Source organism: Bombyx mori, chromosome 26 (assembly GCF_030269925.1).
Source record: "Bombyx mori chromosome 26, ASM3026992v2".
NCBI classification, from domain to species: Eukaryota; Metazoa; Arthropoda; class Insecta; order Lepidoptera; family Bombycidae; genus Bombyx; species Bombyx mori.
The window spans coordinates 9,565,930-9,593,194 of NC_085132.1; the positions used below are offsets into that span (position 1 = coordinate 9,565,930).

A 27,265-nucleotide genomic window follows, 5' to 3' on the forward strand; every position below is an offset into this window, starting at 1 on the left:
CTCCGTGAGTGCAAAATGTTTTAGAAGTTGTTCAGCCTCTCCCGATAAACTCGTTTTTAAATAATGATGTTTTTCAATCGTTGTTAGATGCACGTTGTCATGTACGAGAGCCTTAAACAAATCTTTAAAACTTGTCCAGTCGTTATAATTACCGGCGAACTTTGGAATCGATAAAGGAGGTAATTTAGTTCTAATCGGGGTGGTCTCACCATCACTTGTTGCTAAAAAACTCTGCGTAGTATTATATGATTGTGGTTGACCTTGACCTTTCGAAAATTCCAAAAAATAATCCTTTAATAATCCCTTAAATTCTAGGTATATCTCTTCAGTTGTCTCGTATAGACTTTCGGCATTAAATTGTAATTGCTCCAATTCAGTTTTAGTAACCGTTGACTTAATCATCTCATATTGAGTTTGATACTTAGACCAATAACTTTCTAATGTTTCTAAGCGTGTTTGTAGATAGCCAAGTGTGTATCTTGATTTAGACGTCTTTTTAGTATTACTTTGTAACTTAGAAATACGTTCTGATAACGTTTTTTGTGATTCACAAAGTTGAGCCATTGTTTACGTAACAAAAATTGTATTCGTCCAAATCACTTTCTAAATATTAGCTATTACTATAGTCCAAGTATCATTACCTAATCCAAAATTAATTACGCACTGTTTAAATGTCCAAGTTTTTGAAATAGTTCATAAACCAACTCGCAGAAATTAGCACTTAGCCTTTTACACTATTGTTTTTTGCACTTATAATCCAGTTCTCGAAGGACCAAACATGTTAAAACTACACTTTTTAACCCAAAAAAAATTATTAAAAGAAAAAACAGCGTGCGAACAATTTTGCTTAATATCTAACTTCAAATCTGATTTGAAGATTTTTACATTAAACACTAGTTTTGTTGTAAGCTTAAATCTTCGCTAGAAGTAATAGTGTTCTGTGGCTTAAATAATCTGTGGCGTGGACCCGTTGACGTTGACATTTATTTAGATGCAAATCCACCAGTCAGTATTCGACAGTATTCGTTACACCTACCTACCTAAGTCCGGTACCTAACTACATTTATTGGCTATTGGGCGTCGGAGCGCGGGTCCTTAGCTTAACAACGAATAAAATAGTAATAACGACATCCCTTTGCTTTGTGTGAAACTAAATTTAAATAACAGGATGTCTGTGATTACGAAAATTGTTCCTCAAGTCTCGAGTCTTCATTTCGGGAAGTTAAGTTCTGCTTTCCTTAGTGTTAAATCGGATAGAAGTTACTTTACGTATACACAATCGTTGTCGCAGCCCCTGGACAGGAAGCCTGAATATTCGACCGCAAAGGAGGCGTTTGAGAAATGTCTTAAATCCGGTAAGTTTTGCCAAAAACATTTTATTAAAAAACAATTAAGTACCATTTGATACGTACTTAGTTTAATTTATTCATAATATTAACAGTAGTTAGAATAGAAAGAATTAATAGTAGTTAATAATAATTGTCGGAAATTAAACTTTAGGTTGGAACTTCATTATAATTTTAACAAATTTTCAATTTACCTCGGTATTTCTTATTATGGATGGAACACACTTTTAATTCGAATCCAGATACCGGGATCGTAATTTCTTTGGTAAAGTATTTTGTTACTAATCACTCGATTTAGGCGGCAATATAATAATTCTTTAAATAGTTTGAACATTTATTTAATAATGCTGTCATGAATATTAATTACTAATTTACTGGTTGAATAATTACATTTTAAATTTAAATATTACAATTAATAATAAGATCGGATTTGTTTAGCTTAATAACTCGAAAAACTATAGAATGGTTAGTTTTTAATTATGGATGAACATTTCACAAATTTATTTATTACTATCTCAAAAATACACATCATAACTACTTGTATGTTGTATGGTGCTCAGTTGCTTATTTGAGTCGTCTATTATCAAAGGTGGCAATCTGTGCATTTGGACAAAAAAATTTATTGATATGTCAATTCAGATTGATTTGAATATAATCGTCTCCTTCAAAGAATACGGTTCAAAACCTGCATTAAATGAAGGTTAATAGTTAACCTGTTATTTATCTAAGATGTCGTTCCGAAGAGTTTTGTGACTGCCAATGGAATACAAAGTCAATAATTCGTTTTTCTGATTTACCAATCATTGTCCAAAAGTCAGATTGCCGGCTTTGATAATAGACGACTCATTTGTCTGTTTTGGATTTTAAATTAGGATCTTGAGAAACTTAATCATTGAGAAAATGACATTGTAGGAAATGCAATAATTTTTTTAGATACAAATAGTATGAAGAGGCCATTCCCAAACATTAACATTGTTGTAAAGTATCTCTCTTAATGTAAATGAAACACAGTGTATATTTACTAAACTAAGCATCATTTTTGTTGAACTGTTTTTCAACCAATGTATTAAATTATTTAGACTTTGTCATAAGGTGGTAACGTCACATGTATTAACATGGTGATATATATGGGCTCTAGTATCAACTTAAAACTAAGAGTTCATGAGCTCTTACAGACAAATTACGGTTTCATTCATTTATGAAAACAAGAAAGATTCTGTGAATTGAATTTCATCTAGTTTTCAATGCATTTTTTTTTATTGCTAGATTGGTGGACGAGCTCACAGCCCACCTGGTGTTAAGTGGTTACTGGAGCCCATCGACATCTATAACGTAAATGCGCCACACAGCTTGAGATATAGTTCTAAGGTCTCAGTATTGTCACAACGGCTAACCCCCCCTCCAAACCGAAACGCATTACTGCTTCACGGCAGAAATAGGCAGGACGGTGGTACCTACCCGTGCATACTCACAATAGGTCCTACCACCAGTATAAAGTTATGACATTACACTAATAATATTAGTGTATTATTTTCCAATCACTAATAGTATTATTATCAAATCATAAGATTTTTAATACTATCTGTCTTAATAAACAAACCAGATAGAACACCACCCTTTGTTGAAATATCTCCACGTAAAAACTCTAATTTAAAAGAATCTGATGTTCCAAATGACACAGTGATAATACTATTGGTCAAATATTGTCAATTTTATCTTTATATGAATTAAACAGATTATAAACAGATAACATGATATTCTGTTCATACATCAAATTTTAAAAATGTATTTTTTTGTTTTTATTGCTTAGATGGATGGACGAGTTCACATCCCACCTGGTATTAAGTGGTTACTGGAGCCCATAGACATCTACAACGTAAATGCGCCACCCACCTCGGGATATAAGTTCTAAGGTCTCAGTATAGTTACAACGGCTACCCCCACCCTTAGAACCGAAACGCATTACTGCTTCACGGCGGAAATAGGCGGGGTGGTGGTACCTACCCGTGCGGACTCCCAAGAGGTCCTACCACCAGTGATTATGCAAATTAAAATTTTTGCGGGTTTGATTTTTATTACACGATGTTATTCCTTCACCGTGGAAGTCAATCGTGAACATTTGTTGAGTATGAGCAGACAGACGCTTACAATGCAATCATTGCTCGAGATAAATTATATTCCTTTACTACAACTGAACTCACAAAATAATAGAACTAATAAATTATTTAATTGTTGAATCACAAAGATTACACAATCAATAAATATCTACATACAGTGTGTTCAAAGTACATTTTAGCCTGTATATTTGACCTTGTACAATGTTGCTTCATTAATATACCACACACCAATATTACTGTTTGCATCGTAAAACTAGTTTTTGCCGATTATCTTTGGTATTTTATTCCTAAATTTTGTTTTTTTCGTAATATTACTGACTTTTCTGTCACCCTCCATATTTTACTATCGCAGTACTTTACGAGAAATTTACATTCAATACCAACACCCATAGTGTAATTAACAATGAAAATAAATTCTACTAAGTGTGTTTTGCTGGTGGTGGTGTGTATTGTGAAAATGCTTAGTGTGGCAGGTAGCCATCATACAAACGCAAGATATTTGAGAGATGCCTGAATCTCGCTTACGACATTTTCAACATAACCTTGCATATATACAAGTTCGGAACAACAACATTTGGACCGTCGGTCTATCAAGCAATTACACTTGATCGGTGGAAGATCTTCCCTTCGTCGTTATACCTACAATTAGGCACTACCATCTTGAATATCGCTATTACAAAGCAGTAGTGAATTCTAGTATTTTTTATTATTATTTATTGCTTAGATGGGTGGACGAGCTCACAGCCCACCTGGTGTTAAGTGGTTACTGGACATCTACAACGTAAATGCGCCACCCACCTTGAGATATAAGTTCTCAGATCTCAGTATAGTTACAACGGCTACCCCACCCTTCAAACCGAAACGCATTACTGCTTCACGGCAGAAATAAGCAGGGCGGTGGTAACTACCCGTGCGGACTTACAAGAGGTACTTACCACCAGTAATTACGCAAATTACAATTATGCGGGTTTGATTTTTATTACACGATATTATTCCTTCACCGTGGAAGTCAATCGTGAACATTTGTTAAGTACGCATTTCATTAGAAAAATTGGTAACCGCCTGCGGGATTCGAACACCGGTGCATCGCTAGATACGAATGCACCGGACGTCTTATCCTTTTGGCCACGACGACATAAAAGTGAGATCTGCTGCTGGAAGGTTTGATTGAGGCACTTTAGTCTGCTGTGTATAACAATTCAGAACTCATGTTTCAGGATGGGTTTGGCACTCGGGTTTTGTTTGTTACACTGTAATAAAAATGTGTAATAAAAATAATGTGTATAATAAAAATCAAACCCGCAAAATTATAATTTGCATAATGACTGGTGGTAGGACCTCTTGTGAGTCCGCACGGGTAGGTACCACCGCCCCGCTTATTTCTGCCGTGAAGCAGTAATGCGGTTCGGTTTGAAGGGTGGGGTAACCGTTGTGACAATACTGAGACCCTAGAACTATATCTCAAGGTGTATGGCGCATTTACGTTATAGATGTCTATGGGCCTCAGTAACCACTTAACACCAGGTGGGCTGTGAGGTCGTCCACACATCTAAGCAATAAAAAAATAATAAAAAAAACTCTAGTAAGCACTTAACACCGATCGGGCTGTAAACTTGTTTCCCCATTAAGTGCAATAAAAAGTTTTTTTTGCAATACACATGAAATACAGTAGGTAAGTTTTTATTCAAGATCGATTTAGTAACAACAGAACTTTGGCAAAACGCCCAATTTCTATCCTATAATAAGTATGAGTCATTTTTAAATTAAATATTTTCGCGTGCACATAATTTGAAAAACAATGAATTCGATTACTTGTTAATTAAACTTGTATGTATGCATCACAAGAGTATATAAGGTATTTATGTAATACCTATGTATAATTTATCAGAGGTAGGTACAATGGAAATTGTAAATGTTTTTTGTAAAGTTGCTTACAAAACAGAAAATTTTGGCATGTTAAAATAACAGTGAATGCGATGTATAACGTAAAGTGACTTTTTAATTTTTTAAATGATTGCTTAGATGGGTGGCCGAGCTCACAGCCCACCTGGTGCTAAGTGGTTACTGCAGCCCATAGACATCTACAACGTAAATTTGCCACCCACCTTGAAATAAAGTTCTAAGGTCTCAAGTATTGTATTACTGGTGGTAGGACCTCTTGAGAGTCCGCGCGGGTAGGTACCACCACCCTGCTTATTTTTGCCGTGAAGCAGTAATGCGTTTCGGTTTGAAGGGTGGGGCAGCCTTTAGATGCGAATGCACCGGACGTCTTATCCTTTAGGCCACGACGACCTCAGGTACAAAGACAGTCATTCAAATTTGAATAGCAATTCTGATGTAAAAAATCATCAGCATCTCCCTACCAGGAGTTTTGTGACATGCCCTGGCACCAAGACTTGGTATGAAAACTATAGGATTAAGAACAAGTACTTTTAGTCGGCATACTTTGATTACAATTCTCTCTGATCTTGTTATTAAAATTTATTAAAGTGCCACAAGAATGATATGATATAAACACTATTTCAAAATAACGTGTCGTGGGAGTGTCTCCGTATCAAAACAAAATAAGATAGAAATATTAATAATGAAATGTTATTAATGATGTTTGTCTTGATGTCGCTCAACTGCGTACCGTCGGCAGCAAAATGGATTGGACGTGATTTAAAAAAAAAAATCGCATCGTGCATGCGGTTTTGACACTGGCAAAAAGCCGGAAGCACATCTCGTGTGACGGCCAAAAGGCTTTCTCCAGTCCAAAAATATTACTATTTTGGAAAAAGCAACCGTTCTATTCCGATTTAAAATGAAATATTTTTGCGGATCCCCGGAATTACTCCCCTCCCCCGCATTAAACGCGTTTAAAAAAGATTCCAAAAACGGTGTGACGCTAGGTTTTTTGTGGTAATTTTTTTTAAAACGAAAGGTCGATATAAGGTTGAAGTAATGACATTGTCCACAGTTCAATGTATTTGGATGTCAATTTTCCTTAACATAAATCGCCTTCCCAGTTTTTGCAGTCGTATTATTGCACGATTACAAAACGTCAGATACCGTAATCCTTAGCGCGCACGCTTTATGACCCTTAGCGCAATAAGAATAGGGTTACTTATTGCAATTTAGTACTTTAAGTCTTGTTATCGCATATTATTATCATAATACCCGTATTTGCATTGGATACAAGTTCGTCTTCTTTTCAAGGTCTCGTGAACGAATATATAAACTGAATGTATATTGAAACGGTAGGCAGCCGCTTGGCTCTGTCCCTGGCATTGCTGACGTCCATGAGCGACGGTAACCACTCACCATCAGGTGGGTATGCTCATCTACCAATAAGGCAATAAAAAAAATAAAAAATTGAATGCAATTTTACTACGAAACCTTATATTCTGTTGGATGAAATGAAATTGGGAACAGAAGTTTTATATTAAGTGAACAGATATTCAAATAAATAAAAATAAATAAATTTTAGGGTTCGCCGAACATTTAATTAAAATAAGTCTTAAAAAAAATTGTTAAGTTTTCATAATAACGTGAACGTGTGGTTCTGTAATGACCGCGGAGATTTTATCGACTTTGTCGGGACACATATTGATCAAGCAAATTCGCTCGAGTTGAATCCATGAGCTAACCTAGGGTCCGAGGGTAGCTAGAATAGTCCCTTAGGCTACCAGCGATTATCTAGGGGAAAAAAACACAGTTCTTCTCCTTAAGAATAGTTTTAATCTTTCGCAGCAACAATTCTACAAAATACACGTGTGCACATAAAACATTAACACAATTTTCTGGAAATCATAGAATATAAAATTTGCGGTACAAACCAGTCTAATAATCGTGCGTATAGTAAGTAACATTAACACAATTTTCTGGAAATCATAGAATATAAAATTTGCGGTACAAACCAGTCTAATAATCGTGCGTATAGTAAGTACCCATTTGTCAATACCTCATTAGTTTGGACACAATCATATCATCTCAGCTTATAGCTGTCCACTGCTGAAAATTAACCCACAGACACAGTCCACTAAGTTTCTCGCCGGATCTTCTCAGTGGGTCGCGTTTCCGATCCGGTGGTAGATTCTGCGAAGCACTGCTCTTCCTAGGGCCAGTGTTAGCAGCACTCCGGTTTGAGCCCCGTGAGCTCACCTACACGTTAGGGCGAAGCTGATATAGTCTCTCAAGGCTATCAGCATAGGTAGTAAAAAGAAAAAAAAAGCTGAACATAGTTCTTTCCAATCGATCGGTCCGTAGCCGCTTACATCCAACGTGACCTGGTTTTTTTTTTGAAGGATGGATTACGGTGGCCCTGAAGCCTTTCCAATTTCACCAGGACATGTGGTCGAGCAAAGGCTCCATGAAGTGGTGGGATTTGCTAACAGCTGCCCGAGCGTCTCCAAAGGAGACCTAACAACTCATGAGTAGTTGTTTCGCGAATGAATCTACACCTGTATCGGAACCGCGACCCGCTGAGAAGATCCGGCGAGAAACTCAGCGGGCTGATGTTTGTTTAGGTTAGGTACGGAACCTAGCAGTTTTCTCTAGGTCTTCGGTCCATCTGGTAGGCGGCCGTCCGACACTGCACTTGTCAGTACGTGGTCTTTACTCAAGAATCTTTCTGCCGATCTTCGCGCTTTGTTGGACACAATAAACTATTGCTATTGGCTATTATATTGACTTTTTTGTTGGGTCACGTATTTGTGCTTACTATCAGAAGCATAACGTCTTATACAAGAACATAAGTATAAAGTAGAAGTAGCGAGCTAAGTAAGTTGTTTTAATTGAAGCTTTGCAAAGCTGTTTTACTTTTAGTTGAAACTTTACTGGTGGTAGGACCTCTTGAGAGTCCGCGCGGGTAGGTACCACCACCCTGCCTATTTCTGCAGTGAAGCAGTAATGCGTTTCGGTTTTAAGGGTGGGGTAGTCGTTGTAACTATACTTGAGACCTTAGAACTTATATCTCAAGGTGGGTGGCGCATTTACGTTGTAGATGTCTATGGGCTCCAGTAACCACTTAACACCGGGTATGCTGTGGGCCCCTCCACCCATCTATGCAATAAAAAAAAACTAAATAAAAATAAATGCTCCTCGACAAAGTTTAATTTCTCGATTGTACGTACGTTCACACAACGGTTCGGAGGTCAATGTAGATTAATAAGGCGGTAAGAGGTCTTTAACATTAAAACGTAAAGATACAAAATAATAACATCGTATACATGCGTCACGATTGATAAGTTGTTTTTTTTATTGCCTAGCCAATGAGCTCTGGTTACCGGAGTCCATATATGATAACAACCGGAATACCATCTACTTCAGCCACCATAATGGACCACCACGTCCATTTTATTTCGAACTAGCGACCCGCCCTCGCTTCGCTTCGGAAACTGTAATTTATTATTGATTTCTCCACTATTTAATGGATGCTATTATACATATAAACCTTCCTCTTTAATCGCTCTATCTATTAAAAAAAACCGCATCAAAATCCGTTGCGTAGTTTTAAAGATTTAAGCATACATAGGGACAGACAGATATAGGGACAGAGCAAGCGACTTGGTTTTATACTATGTAGTGATAACCATCTTCCGATTTTATATCATTGCATTTTTAATGTCTATCAATGTGAGCATGAGCCTCGGGAGTCGGGACGGTGAATGGTGAACGTAACCCATGCATCAGCCCGCTGAGTTTCTCGCCGGATCTTCTCAGTGGGTCGCGATTCCGATCCGGTGGTAGATTTATTCGCGAAGCAATTGCTCTTGAGTTGTTAGGTCTCCTTCGGAGGCGCTCGGGCAGTTGTTAGCAAATCCCACCCCTCCTGGCTGAGCCTTTGCTCGCCCACCTGTCCTGGTGAATCTGGAAAGGCCTCCGGGCCACCAGTAATCTTTCAATCATAAAAAAAAGGTGAATGGTTCCCGTCGCTTATAAACATCAGACATGCGATGTCTAAACGGTTTAATTATTGGCATTTTGAAAATCGAACTATTATAACATCGTAATCGAACATCGAACTATTATAAAATCGAATAATAACATCGTATACATGCGTCACTATTGATAAGTTGTTTTTTTTTATTGCCTAGCCAACGAGCATGCGATGTCTAAACGGTTTAATTATTGCCATTTTGAAAATCGAACTATTGTCTTTTAAGCTATGTATGTAATAGTCTCAGCATACAGAAAAAAACCAAAAGCCGCATTCCACTGAAATTGTAAGTGGCACGTGTGTCCAAAAACAAAATCAGCACCCCACGAGTTTTCTCATTTTCATAGTACAGCGACTGCCACGCTCTTTAAAGTGGAATTATTGATTTGCAACAGAAATAGGCCGGTTAGTGGTACATCCCTGTGGGGGCATAAGACTTACGATCTGTATATTTTGTTGTTCTATGACTTACAGCTTTAGTTTATTAGCTCAGTTGGGCATACGAGCTTCCAGTCCACTTCAGAATAAGTAGTAGGTGTAGTATCATATAGACATCGCAACGTAAATGCCAAACTCGAGACCATAAGATTGAAGTTTTCTAAATATTTATCGACCGGGTTTAAACAGAGTACAATACTTAATATTAAAAGCATTGCTTTCCAGTTTCAATATATTTACTAAATAGGGAAAAAATATACTAGAGACACAAATACTAGGAAAAAAAAACTAAGATAATAATTAAAATACACCGAAATCATCATCATCATCATTAACAGCCCACAGTCGTCCACTGCTGGTCATAAGCCTCTCCCAATCCACACCACTGAGCCTGGTCTCCGGCTCCCCTCATCCACTTCTTGCCGGCCACCGTTCGGAGGTCATCGCACCACCTAGCCAGGGGGCGTCTCCACGTTACGTCTTCCGCTGCGCGGTCTCCATTCGATAACCCGTCTGCTCCAGAGATCGTCAGTCCTACGGCATATATGGCCAGCCCACTGCCACTTCAGCTTGCTGACTCTTTGACACCGAAATAATAAAATTATTTTGTAGTTTGTTTAACACGTGATGCCAGATGAGCTGGAATGTTATTCTGAAAATGGCATGATCAGCTCCACTCCTAACCACAAAAGGCAATACGTTCTTGAATGAGGATATAGTTGAATGGAAACAATAGTAACGCAGTTTTACTGGTGGTAGGACCTCTTGTCCGCACGTCTAGGTATCACCACCTCGCCTATTTCTGCCGTGAAGCAGTAATCCGTTTCGGTTTGAAGGGTGGGGCAGCCGTTGTAACTATACTGAGACCTTAGAACTTACATCTCAAGGTGGGTGGCGCATTTACGTTGTAAATGTCTATGGGCTTCAGTAATCACTTAACACCAGGTGGGTTGTGAGCTCGTCCACCCATCTAAGCAATAAATAAAAATGAAAAAAAAAGGCACAGAGAATAGTTTCGAACGATCAGATCTATCGGTCGTGTGAATCTTAAAGGGGGCAGAATTTGTTGCTCAAAAAGTCTGGTGACACTTCGATCGAATAATACCCTGATTAGAGTTAATTTTTTTTACTGCCTTTCCCCATTCATAGGCACAACGGGATCTTATTGTTCTATGTTTTCTCATTCATACTAGTTCTTGCTTTAATACCTCTCGCACTTCCATCATCATCATCTTTCTTTCTTGTGCGGGTAGTTACTCCCGCTAATTTAGACTACTTTTACCTATAGTTATTTATTTTATCGGGGGGAATACATTTTTCAGGGATTATCTTTATTTCAATTAACGGTTTGACTGTTAACACTAGAACATTTTTGGGATATCTTTACATTACTTTACTCAGTGTGATTAGAGTATTGAGGTTTCCCGTTCGTCTGCACTACAGAGATAGGTAGCCGATTGTGTTATTTGTATGCAGTAACGCGATTTATCCGACAGGAGGAAGATGAGGCGTATTGAATAATTTATAAGTCGATCTTGTTTATAAGGGCACACAGATAGATATGTGTCGTTCGCGAACGAACGAGTCAAACGACCCGGGTCTCAAATTCCGCGCGAACGATAGGGTCACTTCAAAAAATATGAGTCGTTCACTAAATCGACTCGTTTAACACAAAACCTACGAATCAGAAGAAAAGAACCATACGAGTTGATACGAGTACGACGGTCATTCGGGTCATTTCGGGTTGCCGCGTCTCGCCCCGCGCCAGTCTCGCTTAGTCGTTCGTTCGACTGAACGGGTCGTACGAACCGGATCATTTTGTCAACAGGTCAGTACTGATCTGAATCTCTAAAATTGAACGAACGACACATATCTACACACAGAGTAACATCTGCGCAATCGATAGAGGATATAATATTGTGAACTGACATACTCTTGGTTTTAATTGGCATTTGTCTTAATGAATCTGCATTTGTCTATCTATGTCTATCTGCATTTGTATATCTCTGTCCTATTCCTCCTACCACGATTGCTTCAAGGCAGACTATTGAAATTGTAACGAAAGAATTCAAGTCGAGTTTGAACGAATCAACATCACAATTATAATTGTTATATTTAATCGTTCGTATTGTATTTTTACTGGTTCATTTTTACATAAATTGTTTGTATACAAGAAAGAAGAATGTAATACTAAATACTAAACACCCGTAATATTGAAACGGTTTTATTAAATCTGTCGTCAGCCAAGTACTTACGTTGTATGTAGACATACGACAGATTTTGTCACGAAATGTAACAAGTTGGATGTGTGCGTCGAGCATTGTGACCCACACACACATAAACAACGCCTCAAACGTGGCCTCCTCTATTAAAGTGTAAATCGACCTGCTCATTATCGCGATTCGGTCATCGTTCTGATCGAACCCGTCGCTTGCAACGAAGGGCTCGGCGAGTAAATTAACCCACAGACACAGTCTACTGAGATTTTCGCCAGATCTTCTTAATGGGTCGCGTTTCCGACGCGGTAGTAGATTCTGCGAAGCACTGTTCTTGCTAGGGTTAGTGTTAGCAACGTCGTCAGGTTTGAGCCCCGTGAGCTCACCTACTTAGGATACGCTGACATAGCCTCTCAAGGATATCAGCTTAGATAGGAAAAAAAAATTTGAAATTAATACGGCAAGAGTACAAGTTAACTATTCAAATAAGAAATATACGAACGTTTTGTTGCATGTGAAAAATTGGACGAAAAATAAATTATATTAGCTGAACACTCTTGTTAGAAATTCTTCTTCTTCTTTTCCTTATCCCACATTATTTAGGGTTGACACAGCATATCCTTTTATCATGCTGCATAAAGCTTGGGCATTAATTTTATGACCAGGCTGACGTCAACCCAGCTTGGATTATAAGTCTACTTTATGCATTGTAATTTGCAACTGGGAGGTTCTTTTGAATGTTACTTTTAGTCCATCCGTTTTTTTGTTTTATGATTTGCATTGTACCATTACAAACATTTACATTAAATACCACTTTTGTTCGTTAGTTAGAAGTTCAGGAGAGAAATATATTTCATAAGATTAACCAAGACTTTTCTTTTAGAAATGCTTTAAGCTGTTAATTTTAACTAAATGCAGTAATGTTTCCTTTATATCAAATAGTTTATGGAAAGCTTAAGTGAATAATTTTCTCGACACATTATTTCCACCGGCTCTCATCTTCATAACAAACACAATCGGGCAATGTCATCTCTCCAAATCGTTGTGTCATTCAAGATTATAATTAGGACAATCGTATTTTGATTACAGGACTGACCGTGTTCGCCCAGGGCGCGGCCGCCACGCCGGTGCCTCTTCTCAATGCCATGACCGAAGTAGGAAAAAGTGGATCGTTGCGAGACATCAAAGTCGTCCATATGCACACCGAAAAGGATGCGGCATATGTAACCCCGGAATGCAAGGACATATTCAGGTAATACAAGATGTAGGTAGGCTGTAGGCTGGTGGTAGGACCTCTTGTGAGTTCGCACGGGTAGGTACCACCACCCCGCCTATTTCTGCCGTGAAGCAGTAATGCGTTTGAAGGCTGGGGCAGCCGTTGTAACTATACCGAGACCTTAGGACTCATTGGGGATGGCGGCATTTACATTGTAGATGTCTATGGGCTCCAGTAATCACTTAACACCAGGTGGGCTGTGAGTTCGTTCACACATATAAGCAATAAAAAAAAAGTAGGCGAATTGTATCAGTTAGAGCGGTCATACGAGGTTTTTTTTCTTTACCCATTTGCTGGTAGCCTAAGGAGCTATTACAGCAACGTGCGGACAGGTAGATAAGCTCACGGGCTAGAGACTTGCTAACACTAGCCGTTATGCAATAATGGCTAAGTCCCAGAGGACGCTCTGGGACGTTTGCCATTATTGCATATTTGCGTCTATATATATATATATATATATAAATGAATTGCCGTTCGTTATTCTCGCTAAAACTCGAAAACGGCTGAACCGATTTGGCTAATTTTGGACTTAAATTATTTGTGGAGGTCCAGAGAAGGTTTAAAAGGTTAGATAAATATGAAAATGTTCGGAATTAAATAAAAATAACAATTTTGTTTTTCCTTTGATGTGTCCCCCGTCGGACGGATTCCTTTTGTTTGTTTTAAGTTTATTTTATACATTATTGATTGAGGCACTACGAAGTCTGCCGGATCAGCTAGTAACCGTATATTTGTTGAGTTTTTTACACTTATCTCTTACTTATCGTGGATATATAAGTATAGTTTCTATTCGATATAATAATGTGTGCGATATTTAGATATAAATTTTGACAGTACTATCGGATAAGGCCTGTCGCGATATAGTTTTTGAATGGACATATTTGATGTAGTCTAAAAACCCCGCATGACACCACTCTTAAACTTAAATGAAAAGCGTTTTTAATTTGTTTTTATTAGGTTTACTTGGTAATTTTTGAACGTAATCTTCTTCACTAAATATAACATCAGTCTTATCACTGGTGGTAGGACCTCTTGTGAGTCCGCACGGGTAGGTACCACCACCCTGCCTATTTTCTGCCGTGAAGCAGTAATGCGTTTCGGTTTGAAGGGTGGGGTAGCCGTTGTAACTATACTGAGACCTTAGAACTTATATCTCAAGGTGGGTGGCGCATTTACATTGTAGATGTCTATGGGCTCCAGTAACCACTTAACACTGCTGTGAGCTCGCCCACCCATCTAAGCAATAACAAAAAAAAATCCGATCCGATCCGGTGGTAGATTCTGCGAAGCACTGCTCTTGATAGGACCAGTGTTAGCACACCCTTGAGTTGAGCCCCGTGAGCTCACCTACCAGGTCATAGCGTAGCCCCTTAGGCTATCGTCGAATAGGTAGGGGGGAAAAACGCGTAAAAGAAAAGCGTTTTAACTCGTTTTTACTAGCTTGACTTGCATATATCTTTGTAACTGAATTTTTAAGCCTAATTTTCACCAACTTGACACACGCCACATGGACCGATGACAATAAATTAAATTATTATTACTTTGGAAAGGCGTAGCGTGGGTTTTAGTGGGTGGTCCTCTCACAAGCTGGATGTACGACCGATGATGCAAGCAGCAGTGGACTTCTGTGGGCTAAAATATAAAGAAGATACAGAAGACTTTGGCTGAGACTTCTTTGAGACTACTTTTAATTTTCAGGCGCGGTTGTTACTTATGATTTCTTTAATTATTTTAAAATACATTCGTCTACAATCTAAATAGGTATTTGAAAAAACAAACTGCGAATGCGTTGTCTAGTAAACGAAAGGCAACCCTAATTTAGTAATCAAGAAGAGCCATTTTCATCTATGTCCACATGCGATTTATTAACAACTGTCCTACTATACGATAACTGCTCCGCGGAGGGGATATGAAGGTTTATGGTAACTTTCCTTGCGAGCTCAGAATACGTCTCACCATCAGTAAAATATTAGTTTTTTTAACTTGCAAGCCTGTGACTTAGATTTCCTCAAGCATATCAAAAGGTAACTGGTTGATGAGTTAGACGTGTGTCCAGTTTTAACAGTTTCTGGTATCTAGAGAACAATGGACCAAAGGGTTCTGTTTGATCTAGGTTTGCCCTTGATATGTTCGGTCATACAAGTCCGTGAGCGCTCTTTTACCAGTTTCAAGCTTAATAGTGTTATTGAGCAAGGATATTTTTAGTCCTGTCAGCACGAATACTCTCTCCAGACACAACATTAATTCATTCATGTCATTAAACGTAAATTTTCCTGGTCCCCTAGATCGGTATCGTTGTTTATGGCCGCGAACGTCCGCAAATCAGTAGCCGAAGGTCGCTCCGACGCCATTCCCATCTTCCTTCAGGACATCCCCAAGCTATTCCACAGGAAGATCATCCAGCCCGACATCGCTCTTATCCAGGTAAAAACTTCCATCATTCCATTTTATCATTAATCAAATAATCAACAAATCAATTTTACTGGTGGTAGGACCTGTTGAGAGTCCGCGCGGGTAGGTACCACCGCCCTGCCTATTTCTGCCGTGAAGCAGTAATGCGTTTCGGTTTGAAGGGTGGGGCAGCCGTTGTAACTATACTGAGACCTTACAACTTATGTCTCAAGGTGGGTGGCGCATTTACGTTGTAGATGTCAATGGGCTTCAGTAACCACTTAACACCAGGTGGGCTGTGAGCTCGTCCACCCATCTAAGCAATCTCACTGCTGAAAATAACTGTTTAATTATTTTTGTTTATTTGAAATAAGGCACTAGTTCTACAATGATTTATGTCGTCGTCGTGAACTATGGACTTATGTCTTTCTCTTCGTGTGGTGTTTTTAGGTGTCTCCCCCCGACAACCATGGCTACTGCAGCCTGGGCACCTCCGTGGACTGCGTCAGGGCCGCGTTGGTTAACTCCAAAATCATCATAGGTTAGTGTTCAGTTACTGGTACCAAGTAGCATACGATTTATAAGTAGTATATTAGATTTTTTCAGATATTATATCGATTCAGAAACCACTTTACAAAACTACGAAGAGTATGTTGTTTTTATTTTCTAAGACTTGTGAATTTGGAATTTTCAATTCACTAGACTTTTATTAACGGCCGACTGGTGTAGTGGTAAGTGACATGGTCACTACACAAGGGGGTCGCGGGTTCGAATCCCGCCAAGGGAAGATATTTGTATGATAAATATAAATGTATGTGTATAATAAAAATCTTACATTTATTTCCGTTATCTGGTACTTGTAACACAAGTTCTTTACGAAATTATCATGGGACCAGTTAAAGCGGCGTGACTGTTGTAAAAAAAAAAAAAATTTGCTTAGGTGGGTGGACGAACTCACAGCCCACCTGGTGTTAAGTGGTTACTGGAGCCCATAGACACCTACAACGTAAATGCGCCACTCACCTTGAGACACAAGTTCCAAGGTCTCAGTATAGTTACAACGGTTGCTCCACCTTCAAAACAAGACGCATTACTGCTTCACGGCAGAAATAGGTAAGGTGGTGGTACCTACCCGCGCGGACTCACAAGAGGTCCTACCACTAATAAAGACTACTACTATTTCACTAGACATTGGAAGTCTCTTTGCATTTTCATTTTTGGTACAGGTACACGAAGTTGTTTAATTTAATATTTTGCACCTTGTTGTGTACGTAATAGGATTCGATCTCAAACGGAACTGTCGTTCTCTTCTAAAGACCGCTTCAGAATGATATTGAGGATCTTGCCGGGACGCTGTTGGTATAATTGCAGCTAAAACAGCTGTTTACTTGGATTAAAGTGAGCCGATGTTATCGGGGCTCATGTGACCCAGACGTTCGCAGGGGCATTCACAGAACTGCCATTTCTGTAGCGAAACAGTTATTAATTCCAGTAATATACATAGGCAATTTCGACTTTACAATTCACTCCGTGACTGTCTATTCACTGTGCTCAGCGCGAGTTTTTTTTATGTTAACTCAAATTTGTATGAAATTGGAACAGCTTTCCTACGTTTTTGATTTAATAATTTTTTTTTTTTAATCTTTGAGAAATAGACTCTCAAAAGGATTAAACCCTTTCAAATACTTTTATAAGCAATTAAACAGCAAAGTGCGGAGGCAGGGTTTCTGTAGATTATGCCACATACATTTAAATTTTGGGTATTATTAGATTTAAGTTTATAGATTAAGATTACAGGCAGCGGCAGAATAACAGCGATAGTTTCTCAGTTATCACAAAGCTGAGCCGCGGCCTTTTTTATCTCCACTGTGTTAGTATATTGTAATATTGTTTAGAATTAGAATTTTTATGTCATACTAGCTAACTCGGCAGACTTCGTAGTGCCTCAATCTATAAATAAAAGACCTAAACTTTTGTATAAAATAAACTTAAAACAAACAAAAGGAATCCGTCCGACGGGGGACACATCAAAGGAAAAATAAAATTGTTATTTTTATTTAATTAAGAGCATTTTCATATTTATTTAACTTTTAAACCTTCTCTGGACTTCCACAAATAATTAAAGACCAAAATTAGCCAAATCGGTCCAGCCGTTCTCGAATTTTAGCGAGACTAACGAACAGCAATTCATTTTTATATATGTAGATAGAAAGATTAATTGAAAATTTATTTGTATTTGTATTGTGGAGTAAATAAATGCAATTATTATTATGTGTATTGAACACTGCCTCGCCTGAGAATTATCTCGCCTCGATTATTATTATTATTATTATGTTTGCCGCTACGGGCATTGTTCCAACTCCATACAAATTTGAGTTAACTTTTACGCTATCGAGAACGTTAAAAAAAAACTCACACTGATTTTTACTGGGTGGAAACCTCACGAAATCGGTATCGTTTAATTCGCAGCTCAAGTGAACGTGAACATGCCTCGCACGTTCGGCGACGCTATAATACACGTGTCGCACATCGATTACGCGGTGGAGGACAACACGCCCCTCCCGGAGCACGGCGTCGGGAAGGCGGCCAGCGCCGAGGAAACGGAGATCGGGCGGCTGATCGGCGAGAACCTCGTCGAGGACGGCGCCACGCTGCAGATGGGTGAGCCCATCGTCCGTCACAACAACACATAAATCGAGGGGGTCATGGATTGAACTTGGAGTTTGGACCCCCCGGGTTAATACTTAAATACGGGGGACGAGTTCACAATTGGTTGGTTTTAAGGTGTTACCGAGCCACTCGACCGCCATAACAACAAATAAATTGCGTGTCAAACATCGAGGGGGTCGTGATTGAACTTAGACCTCCCGGCTTAATGCTTAAATACGGGGGACGAGTTCAGAATTGGTTGGTTTTTTGGGGTTACTGAGTCACTCGTCCGCCACAACAACACATAAATCGCGTGTCAAACATCGAGAGGGTCATGATTGAACTTGGACCCCCCGGTTTAATGCTTAAATACGGGGGACGAGTTCACAATTGGTTGGGCTACCGAAGCCTTTACTTCTACGATACCTTGCGACATAAGCTCTAAGTATCAGTACAACGGCTGGTTCGCCTTTCAAACCGAAACGCATTACTGCTTCACGGCAAAACTAGACGGAGTGGGCGGTATATAAATTTTAATTTACTAATTTTCCCCCTGTAGTCGAAATTCGATTATAATTTAAATTCTAAGTTTGAACCTTATTATGGTTCTATTGTCAGAGAATTACTTCTATAATCACAGATTGCGCCAACCGCTCGCATACGTTTTTTTTTTTTTTTTAACGCTGGGGAATCCATTAACGGATACCCGGTCCGGGGGGGTAACGAACCGGGTTATGTCGGACTCCGGCGCCTCCTGAGAGGAAGAGGGGGACGAGAAGGTCCTCCACTTCCCCGAATTCCTCGCAAGAGACTACGCCTTGAAAAAGGCGTGCGAAGCACTTGCCCCGCAGAACGACTACCGACTAAACCCCATCGAGCTCCACCACACCGGCTACACCAGACATACGGTACCGCAGTGCGCGCCGAAAGTCTGCCTTCGCCGGTACCCGTCCTGATAATAAGACGGGATTTCATCTCCGGGAAAATCCCGAAGGACGTCATTTCGGGAGATACACCGTGGGCGGCGCACAGGAGCCACCTTGCACCGCCCCACCAAACCGCTCGCATACCTAAGGCGTGGCCAACTAGTTCCGCGCGCACAATAGACATTCCGGCGCCTTAGTAACTTTTTTTTAAGGGATTTTATGACCTGGTAACTAAGACTTTTAGGTCAAGTCGTATTTTAATTTTAATGATACGTAACTTTTTTATATGAAAATGATATGAAATGAAATTGATTATTATGAAACATGGTATGAGGTGAAATGAAAACGAAATGAAATGAAATGAGATGAGATGATATGTGATGAAATATAATCTCAGTAAAATGGTGGTCATTTACTGTGACTTTTTCAGTGGACTTTTTGGAAGATCCCGAGAAGTTACGTTCAGTGACTTTTTTTCATTGCCTTAGTAACAGAAATCGACATGATTGCTTGAGTGCGCCGCGTAGGACACCGGTGACCTACATGGCGATCAAAGGGTTAATGTGTGTTGCCCTGCGCAGGTATCGGCAGCATCCCGGACGCCGTGCTCTCGGCACTGAAGGACCACAAGGACCTCGGCATCCACTCGGAGATGTTCAGTGTTGGCGTCATCGACCTGGTAAAGAGGGGAGCCGTCACCAACAACCTGTGAGACCATTGTAACTTAATAACGCGTTCGAGAATATTGACTGACTCGGTGGTGCGGTTGTTAATGACCATAACTGTTGCGCAAAGGGTCGCGGGTTCGATTCCCGCGTCGGGTAAACTATTCGTGTGTAATTTTGGGCTCGTCATATGCTGTCGCGACACTTTTTGTACATAATAATGTATTCTACAAAGTCGTAGTACATTATTTTATTCTATCATCAATAGTTTTCGCAGGGCACGCGTTGTAAAGAATACTTTAGGTATTTTTTTGGTTGGACACCTTGGGTTACATTATTGGAGTTTTAGTAAGGATCCCTAATTTTTTTTAAAAAGGTGTCACTCGGGAATAGTGTAGCTTTCAAACGGTGAAAGAATTTTTCAAATCGGTTCAGTAGTTTCGGAGCCTATTCAATACAACAAAAAAACAAATCTTTCCTCTTTATATTATTAGTATAGAAGTATAGATTAGTAGTGTTAATTATTATTGAAACCCTGCTTTAATTATTACGACAGTTAAGGTAGACTTCAATTATTCAATTCATTTTTTCGCTTCGAAGAGAATGTGTCGTCTCTGCAACGTTTTTATAGTCGACACAACATGTCTACAATTTTCCAGAACATCTCAAATAGTAGTATCGAATATTCGTTTCGCTATATGACAACAGATGGCGTTACTCGTACCGGTGTAACAATAAATATTCTCTTCTAAGATTTCTCAAGTGATTTTAACTTTGTTTTTTGTTGCATAAGACCAGGGGCTCCCAAACTTATATTTTCTACTGCCCACTTTCAGAATAAATTATATTTTAGCGCCCCCATTCGTTCACCTACTAATAACCACTATAGCGAGAGCTCAGTCGGTGTTTAAGAGTCCTCCTAGATGAAATAACAAATCGCCCCCCAAGCCTCTACACGACGCCCCCATTTCTTTTCTGGGTCTCTTACCGTCCCCCCTTTAGGCCTGCAGCGTCCACAAGGGGGCGTTATCGCCCACTTTGGGCGAGGCTGCATTAGACGGTCACCGAAGCCCACAGATGTAGCGTTGTTACTGTCGCCATCCGCGCGCGTGTCGAACTCTTACTGTCGTGTAGAATGACCGTCAGACCTGGTTCAATAGTAGATGAATGGTTTTTATTTATTTATTTTTTATTTCTTTGATGATTGGACAAGCTCACAGCCCACCTGGTGTTAAGTGGTTACTGGAGCCCATAGACATCTAGAACGTAAATGCGCCACCCACATTGAGATATAAGTTCTAAGGTCTCAAATATAGTTACAACGGCTGCCCCACCCTTCAAACCGAAACGCATTACTGCTTCACGGCAGAAATAGGCAAGGTGGTGGCACCTACCCGCGTGGACTCTCAAGATGTCCTACCACCAGTAATTACGCAAATTATAATTTAGCGGGTTTGATTTTTATTACACGATGTTATTCCTTCACCGTGGAAGTCAATCGTGAACATTTGTTGAGTACGTATTTCATTAGAAAAATTGGTACCCACCTGCGGGATTCGAACACCGGTATATCGCTCAACACGAATGCACCGGACGTCTTATCCTTTAGACCACGACGACTTCAAAATATATTATGATCTAATTGCGGAATATTCTGTTCGACAGGAAGAAGAATCACAAAGGCCGTATCGTCGGCAGCTTCCTGGTCGGTAACCGCCAGCTGTACGACTTCGTTGACAACAACCCCTTCATTGGTGACTATAGTAGAATTATTTTGTCCGTGCAGTTTGGGTCATAAAAAATCGGAGCGGTGAAGCGAGTATTTCGCTCTCTCTTCCACTCACGAGCCTTGTGGACGGGCATAGTGATGCGCATTATTGTTGTCGATAAGCGTTATCGATAGTGTATTTAGTTTCGTCCTTTTGTGGGTTAGTGATAAAAATGAAAGAAAAAATCATTAATCGAACACTTACACCACATATCGCCGCAGCAAGTTAACGAGGACGGCAGAATTTCACACTTTGTAACTTTTCGGGATCTATTCTTATTTCAGTGAAAATTTTTAACACACCGAAAGTTTGGTTTTCGTCCCGCTGTACAGGGAAGAAAGTGTAACTTTTCCTCCCTGGGTACTGACAAGTGCGCATGCGCGTTAGTGTCTACGTCTGCTCTCACGCACCTAAAATTCCCCGCCATTGTTGTGCTCGGGTAATTTGCAATATTGTGTTTAGTGTAAAAGTGAAATAAACAAAAGGCAATAAAATTTAATAGTGAAGTATTAAACAAAGATAAGTTCATCAGACAGTTCTTATTCAATTAGCAGTAGTTTATTTAAAAATTAAAAAAACAGTTAAATTGTTTTTTTTATGAGTATGGCCTTCGGCTCGGGTGGCGATTTTACACGCGGGAGGAAATGTCCCAACTTTTCTCCCTTGGTGCACAATTTACTATTTTTTATTTATTTTTTATTGCCCTTGTAGACAGACGATCATACGGCTCACCTGATGGTGAGTGGTAACCGTCGCCCATGGAGTTCAGCAATACCAGGGGCGGAGTCAAGCCGCTGCCTACCGCTTAATACTCCCCACAAGCTTCGTTTGAAGAAGGACATGTCATGGCGCTGAGGAAACACCGTGGAGGGGAGCGTATTCCATAGCCGGAAACTAATTTATTAAACTATGGAAAAACCGATGAACTTCTCGAAGAATTTTCTCAGCGATCCGGTGGCAGATTCTGCGAAGCACTGCTCTTGCTAGGGCTTGTGGTTTTTTTTTTTTATTGCCTCTGTAGGCAGACGAGCATACGGCCAACCCGATGGTGAGTGGTTACCGTCGCCCATGGACTTCAGCAATGCCAAGGGCAGAGCCAAGCCGCTGCCTACTGCAGCAAACTTGTGTTAGCAAACTCTCTCAGATTGAGCCCGTGAGCTCATCTACTAGTTACAGCTTATTTGGCATAGCCCTTTAGGCTGTCAGCGAATAGTTAGGGAATAAATAATAATTGAGCAATTGAAAAAAAATCAGTTGATATTTAAAAATTATATTTTTCATTATACCAGGCTCTATATATAGATAGGAGCAAAAGGCGTAGAATGATCCAGAATAAGCTGGTATAGAACACTGGTAGTAGGACCTCTTGTGAATGACTAAATTAAACTTTAATATTTTTAAATACTAATAATTATAAAAGTCATTTTCAGTTCAACAAAGTTAAATCCCTAACTCAACAAAATTATTGTGACATTTTTTTCTTTTTTTTTTTCTTAGATGTATGGATGAGCTCACAGCCCACCTAGTGTTAAGTCGTTACTAGAGCCCATAGACATATACAACGTAAATGCGCCACCCACCTTGAGATATATGTTCTAAGATCTCAGTATAGTTACAACGGCTGCCCCGCTCTTCAAACCGTTCTACCGTGGTGGTGCCCCGTGCTATCCGTGCGAACTCACAATAGGTCCTACCACCACTAATTCCAATTCTAACTGTAGTCTCTAGATTTTTTGCAATCTAAAGTAATAATACGATTGAATCTCGTTTCGCAGAGATGCTGGAGATCGACTACGTGAACAACACCCACGTGGTCTCCCTGCAGCCGAACATGACCGCGATCAACTCCTGCATCGAGGTGGACCTCACCGGACAGATATGCGCCGACTCTATCGGTACGTAGTACGTGGCAGTAATGCGTTGTAACTACTTAGTCTGGCCATATATACTGTTACAATTAAAAATAAAAATAAATCTATTGCAAATAACATTCATTACTTTTACAGTGTGTTAGTTTAATACATAAATATAAAACAATTTAAAGTATAAAAAGCTTGTTCGAAGTAGTCTCCATTGGCTGCAATACAGTCCTTGAAACGTTGAGGCCAGTTATCAATAGAAGCACGCACTCTTTCCATGAGGAAAATTTTCACTGCCAATCGTACGGATTGTTTTAGGGACTCCAAATTATCATGGCACTTAGAGCAAGCCGTACTCTCTAAAACTAACCATAAATCATAATCCAGCGGATTAAGATCTGGACTAGACGACGTACAGTCTTCAGCTCTGATGAAGTCCGAAACGTTCGTTTCCAACAAAGTCTGCGTAGACCGAGCTTTATGAGCTGGCGCCGAGTCTTGCTGGAAGGACTATTCTTGATTTTTGAACATGGTGTTGTCAAGGGGCTTCACTACCTTCTCAAGAATGGTATCTTGATAAATGTGTGCCGATTTTTTGATACCTTTTTCACAAAAGTATGGCCCAGTCACTCCTTCATAGCCAATACCCCACCAAACCATTACTGAAGTCGGATAGTGCCCACGTTGCACTCTGTCGATTAATTGGGAAGCTTCCTTAGAGCTTTGAGCATAAATACGGTCATTTTGTTTGTTAAAATGTTGCTCAATTGTAAAAAAAATCTCATCCGTAAACAAAAAAATTCTATGACCTCCCTTTGCGTAGCGCTTCAGTAGTTGTTTCGATTTTACCACCCTATTCTCTTTTGAATTATCAGTTAAGAAATGACCAGTACGTCTTATAGGCTGCAGGTCCTAAGTCATCTTTTAAAATACGCGACATGGTTCTAGGTGCTATCTTCATCTCCCGAGATAAAATCTTTTGCTTTCGGACAGGATTTCTTCGAATTCTTTCCTAACTGCTTTGACCACCTTTTTCGTACGAACACTACGTGGACGGCCAGATCTTTTTCGGTCACAAACAGAGGAGGTCTCATTGCACCTATTAATAGCCCATTAGTACACAAACATTTTACTAATACCAAGCGTATGGAGAGTTTTAAAAATTGCATTTGGCTCCATATCTACTTTGTGTAATGCAATCACAGCGATTCGGTTCTCTTTATCACCCCACTCCATTTTAATATCGCAAAATATTGTACAATGTATTGGCGCCCAAATAAGAAAACTCAATGAGCAATCATATAAAAATGACAGATTCCAAATTCACATGTAATATTTTGTTTACTTTTAATTGTAAAAGTATTTATGGCCAGACTAAGTATACAGGAACGGTAATGCTGAATTGCAATTTCCTTACGAATCTTGTCCGACAGGTACCCGCATGTACTCCGGTTTCGGCGGGCAGGTTGACTTCATCCGCGGCGCCGCGGAGGCTGTGGACGGTAAAGGCAAACCCATCATAGCTCTCGTCTCCAACACCAAGAAGGGCGAGAGCAAAATCGTGCCTACGCTCAAAGTCGGTCAGTAAAAATCTCCTAAGCAGATAAGTTTTTTGTTTTTTTTAAGAGATTTTATGACCTGGTAACTAAGACCTTTAGGTCAAGTCTTCTTTTAAGTTTAATGATACGTAACTTTTTTATATATGAAAATCATATTATGAAATAAAATGAAATGAGATGAGATGAAATGGAATGAAATATAGTCTCAGTAAAATGGTGGTCATTTACTGAGATTTTTTCAGTGGACTTTTTGGAGGATCCCGAGAAGTTGCGCTCAGCGACTTTGTTTCATTTCCCCACATTTGTGCACTTTCACAGAAGTTAAATAGTTAATAAATCACCGTTATTACACATTTAAACCTGAAGAAACACTAAATAGACAAAATAAAACAAATCACACAACTTCACTCCTCGCGTTCCCGTCAAAAAGTCTCAGTAGATAATTAAGTGCTAGGTGTTGCCTAAAATAAATTGACGATTTCTCCGAGAATTTGGGGAATACTCTGAGTTGCCAATTGAAATCTTCATGTCTCGTGCTGGACAGCATTCATTTTGTGCTTCCTATATCGGCTTCGGTGACCACGAAACGCGATGGGCTCTTGTAATGAGTAATTTTGTAAACCGTTTCAAAACTGTCATCCATAATAAATGTGTCCACTTTTTGGGTTTCCTTATAACGGGTCAATGAAGATCCGTTAATTAATTAGTAATTGCGAATAAACCGTTAATATTTAATTTACACAAAAACCAAAATAAACCTTCCACTGACCCGTTTCTATACCCCCTCTATTATATTCTATACCGCGTCTCTAATTAATGTACTTATTTTCCACCCAATGTCTTAGAATGAGTAATTTGTAAACCGGTTGAATATCATCATCTAAAATTTGCCATTTTTAGGGTAATTGTGAATAAACCGTTAATATTTAATTTACATAAAAACTAAAATTAATTTCGCAATGACATGTTTGTAAATATTCCATGTGTGTGATATAATTTAATTTAAATAATTTCTTTTCTCATTCTAGGAGCTGGTGTGGTGACGACTCGGGCTCACGTGCATTACGTGGTTACCGAACAAGGGATAGCTTATTTATTCGGCAAAACCCTCAGACAGAGGGCATACGAATTGATCAAAATCGCTCATCCAGACCACCGCGAAGCCCTAGAGAAAGCGGCCTTCGAACGCCTTAAGTGCATGCCTGCGCCTTAAAAGTAATATCAACTTAAAACATTAACCCCAGACGTGTTTCAAGACAAAACTGTTGAAATTAGTACTCGCTAATGTTATGGTAGATTTCGACAATTTAAAATGTAGCGTAGAAATGAATAGATACTGCAAAAATTAGGGATGCTCGTAAATTGTAATTGGCAACATTAAAATTTGCATTTCATCAATGTTGACATATTGAGGTAAATGTTAGTGAAACGCTAGTCTGCATGCCTTATTGAAGAATCCAATATTAATTGTTAAATAGTGTAACTTAAGTATAATTTTATTTAAAAAAAAAACTATAACATTACATAGATTCTTTATTTTATTGTGCAAAAGACGTCATATTTGTATGTACATATATTGTTGTACACAGTGTAAGAAATGTAAATTTTTATTTCTTTGACTTTTATTATTATCTACAAAAATGTATTTTGATTGAATAAAGATTAATAGCGAACGGCTTTTATTTTTCATTTGTTTAACATAATGAAGATTATTAACAACTGGAACGGATGTAGGATTGCGTTCAATTAGTCCAGGCCGCTAAAATGTTCATACTACCATACAAAGCGAGTAGTATATTCAGATGAAGGATTCAGTGACGGCTATACTTGAAAAATAACTCAAGATACAAAGAAAAGTAAAAAGCTTCATTATAAATTTTTTAAGCACATCCACAAACCAGCCTTTGCAACTCCACTTTTACGATTTTTTTAATTTTTTTGATTGTTTAGATGAGTGGACGAGCTCACAGCCCATCTGGTGTTAAGTGGTTATTGGAGCCCATATACATCTACAACGTAAATGGGCCACCCACCTTGAGATTTAAGTTCTAAGGTCTCAAGTATAGTTACAACGGCTGCTCTACCCTTCAAACCGAAACGCATTATTGCTTCACGGCAGAAATAGGCAAGATGG

At 39.2% G+C, this 27,265-nt stretch overlaps 1 protein-coding gene across 1 annotated transcript; it reads left to right on the plus strand.

The window, feature by feature from the left end:
* Window positions 1–1,168: 1,168 nt before the first annotated feature.
* Window positions 1,169–26,808, plus strand: LOC101737841 (4-hydroxybutyrate coenzyme A transferase). Its single transcript, XM_004933574.5, has 10 exons — window positions 1,169–1,355; window positions 13,127–13,289; window positions 15,599–15,737; window positions 16,155–16,245; window positions 18,174–18,365; window positions 19,861–19,987; window positions 21,610–21,698; window positions 23,489–23,608; window positions 25,006–25,152; window positions 26,160–26,808. Exons 1-10 carry the CDS (start codon window positions 1,169–1,171, stop codon window positions 26,342–26,344), a joined length of 1,440 nt encoding a protein of 479 aa, XP_004933631.1. The 3' UTR covers window positions 26,345–26,808.
* Window positions 26,809–27,265: the final 457 nt, after the last annotated feature.

Bases quoted from the DNA above. Each gene is read 5' to 3' on its own strand.
- LOC101737841 (XM_004933574.5), top strand. From the start codon at position 1,169: ATGTCTGTGATTACGAAAATTGTTCCTCAAGTCTCGAGTCTTCATTTC. The intron at 16,246-18,173 runs GTTAGTGTTCAG...TTTAATTCGCAG, and splicing joins TAACTCCAAAATCATCATAG to CTCAAGTGAACGTGAACATG. The intron at 25,153-26,159 runs GTCAGTAAAAAT...TTCTCATTCTAG, and splicing joins CGTGCCTACGCTCAAAGTCG to GAGCTGGTGTGGTGACGACT.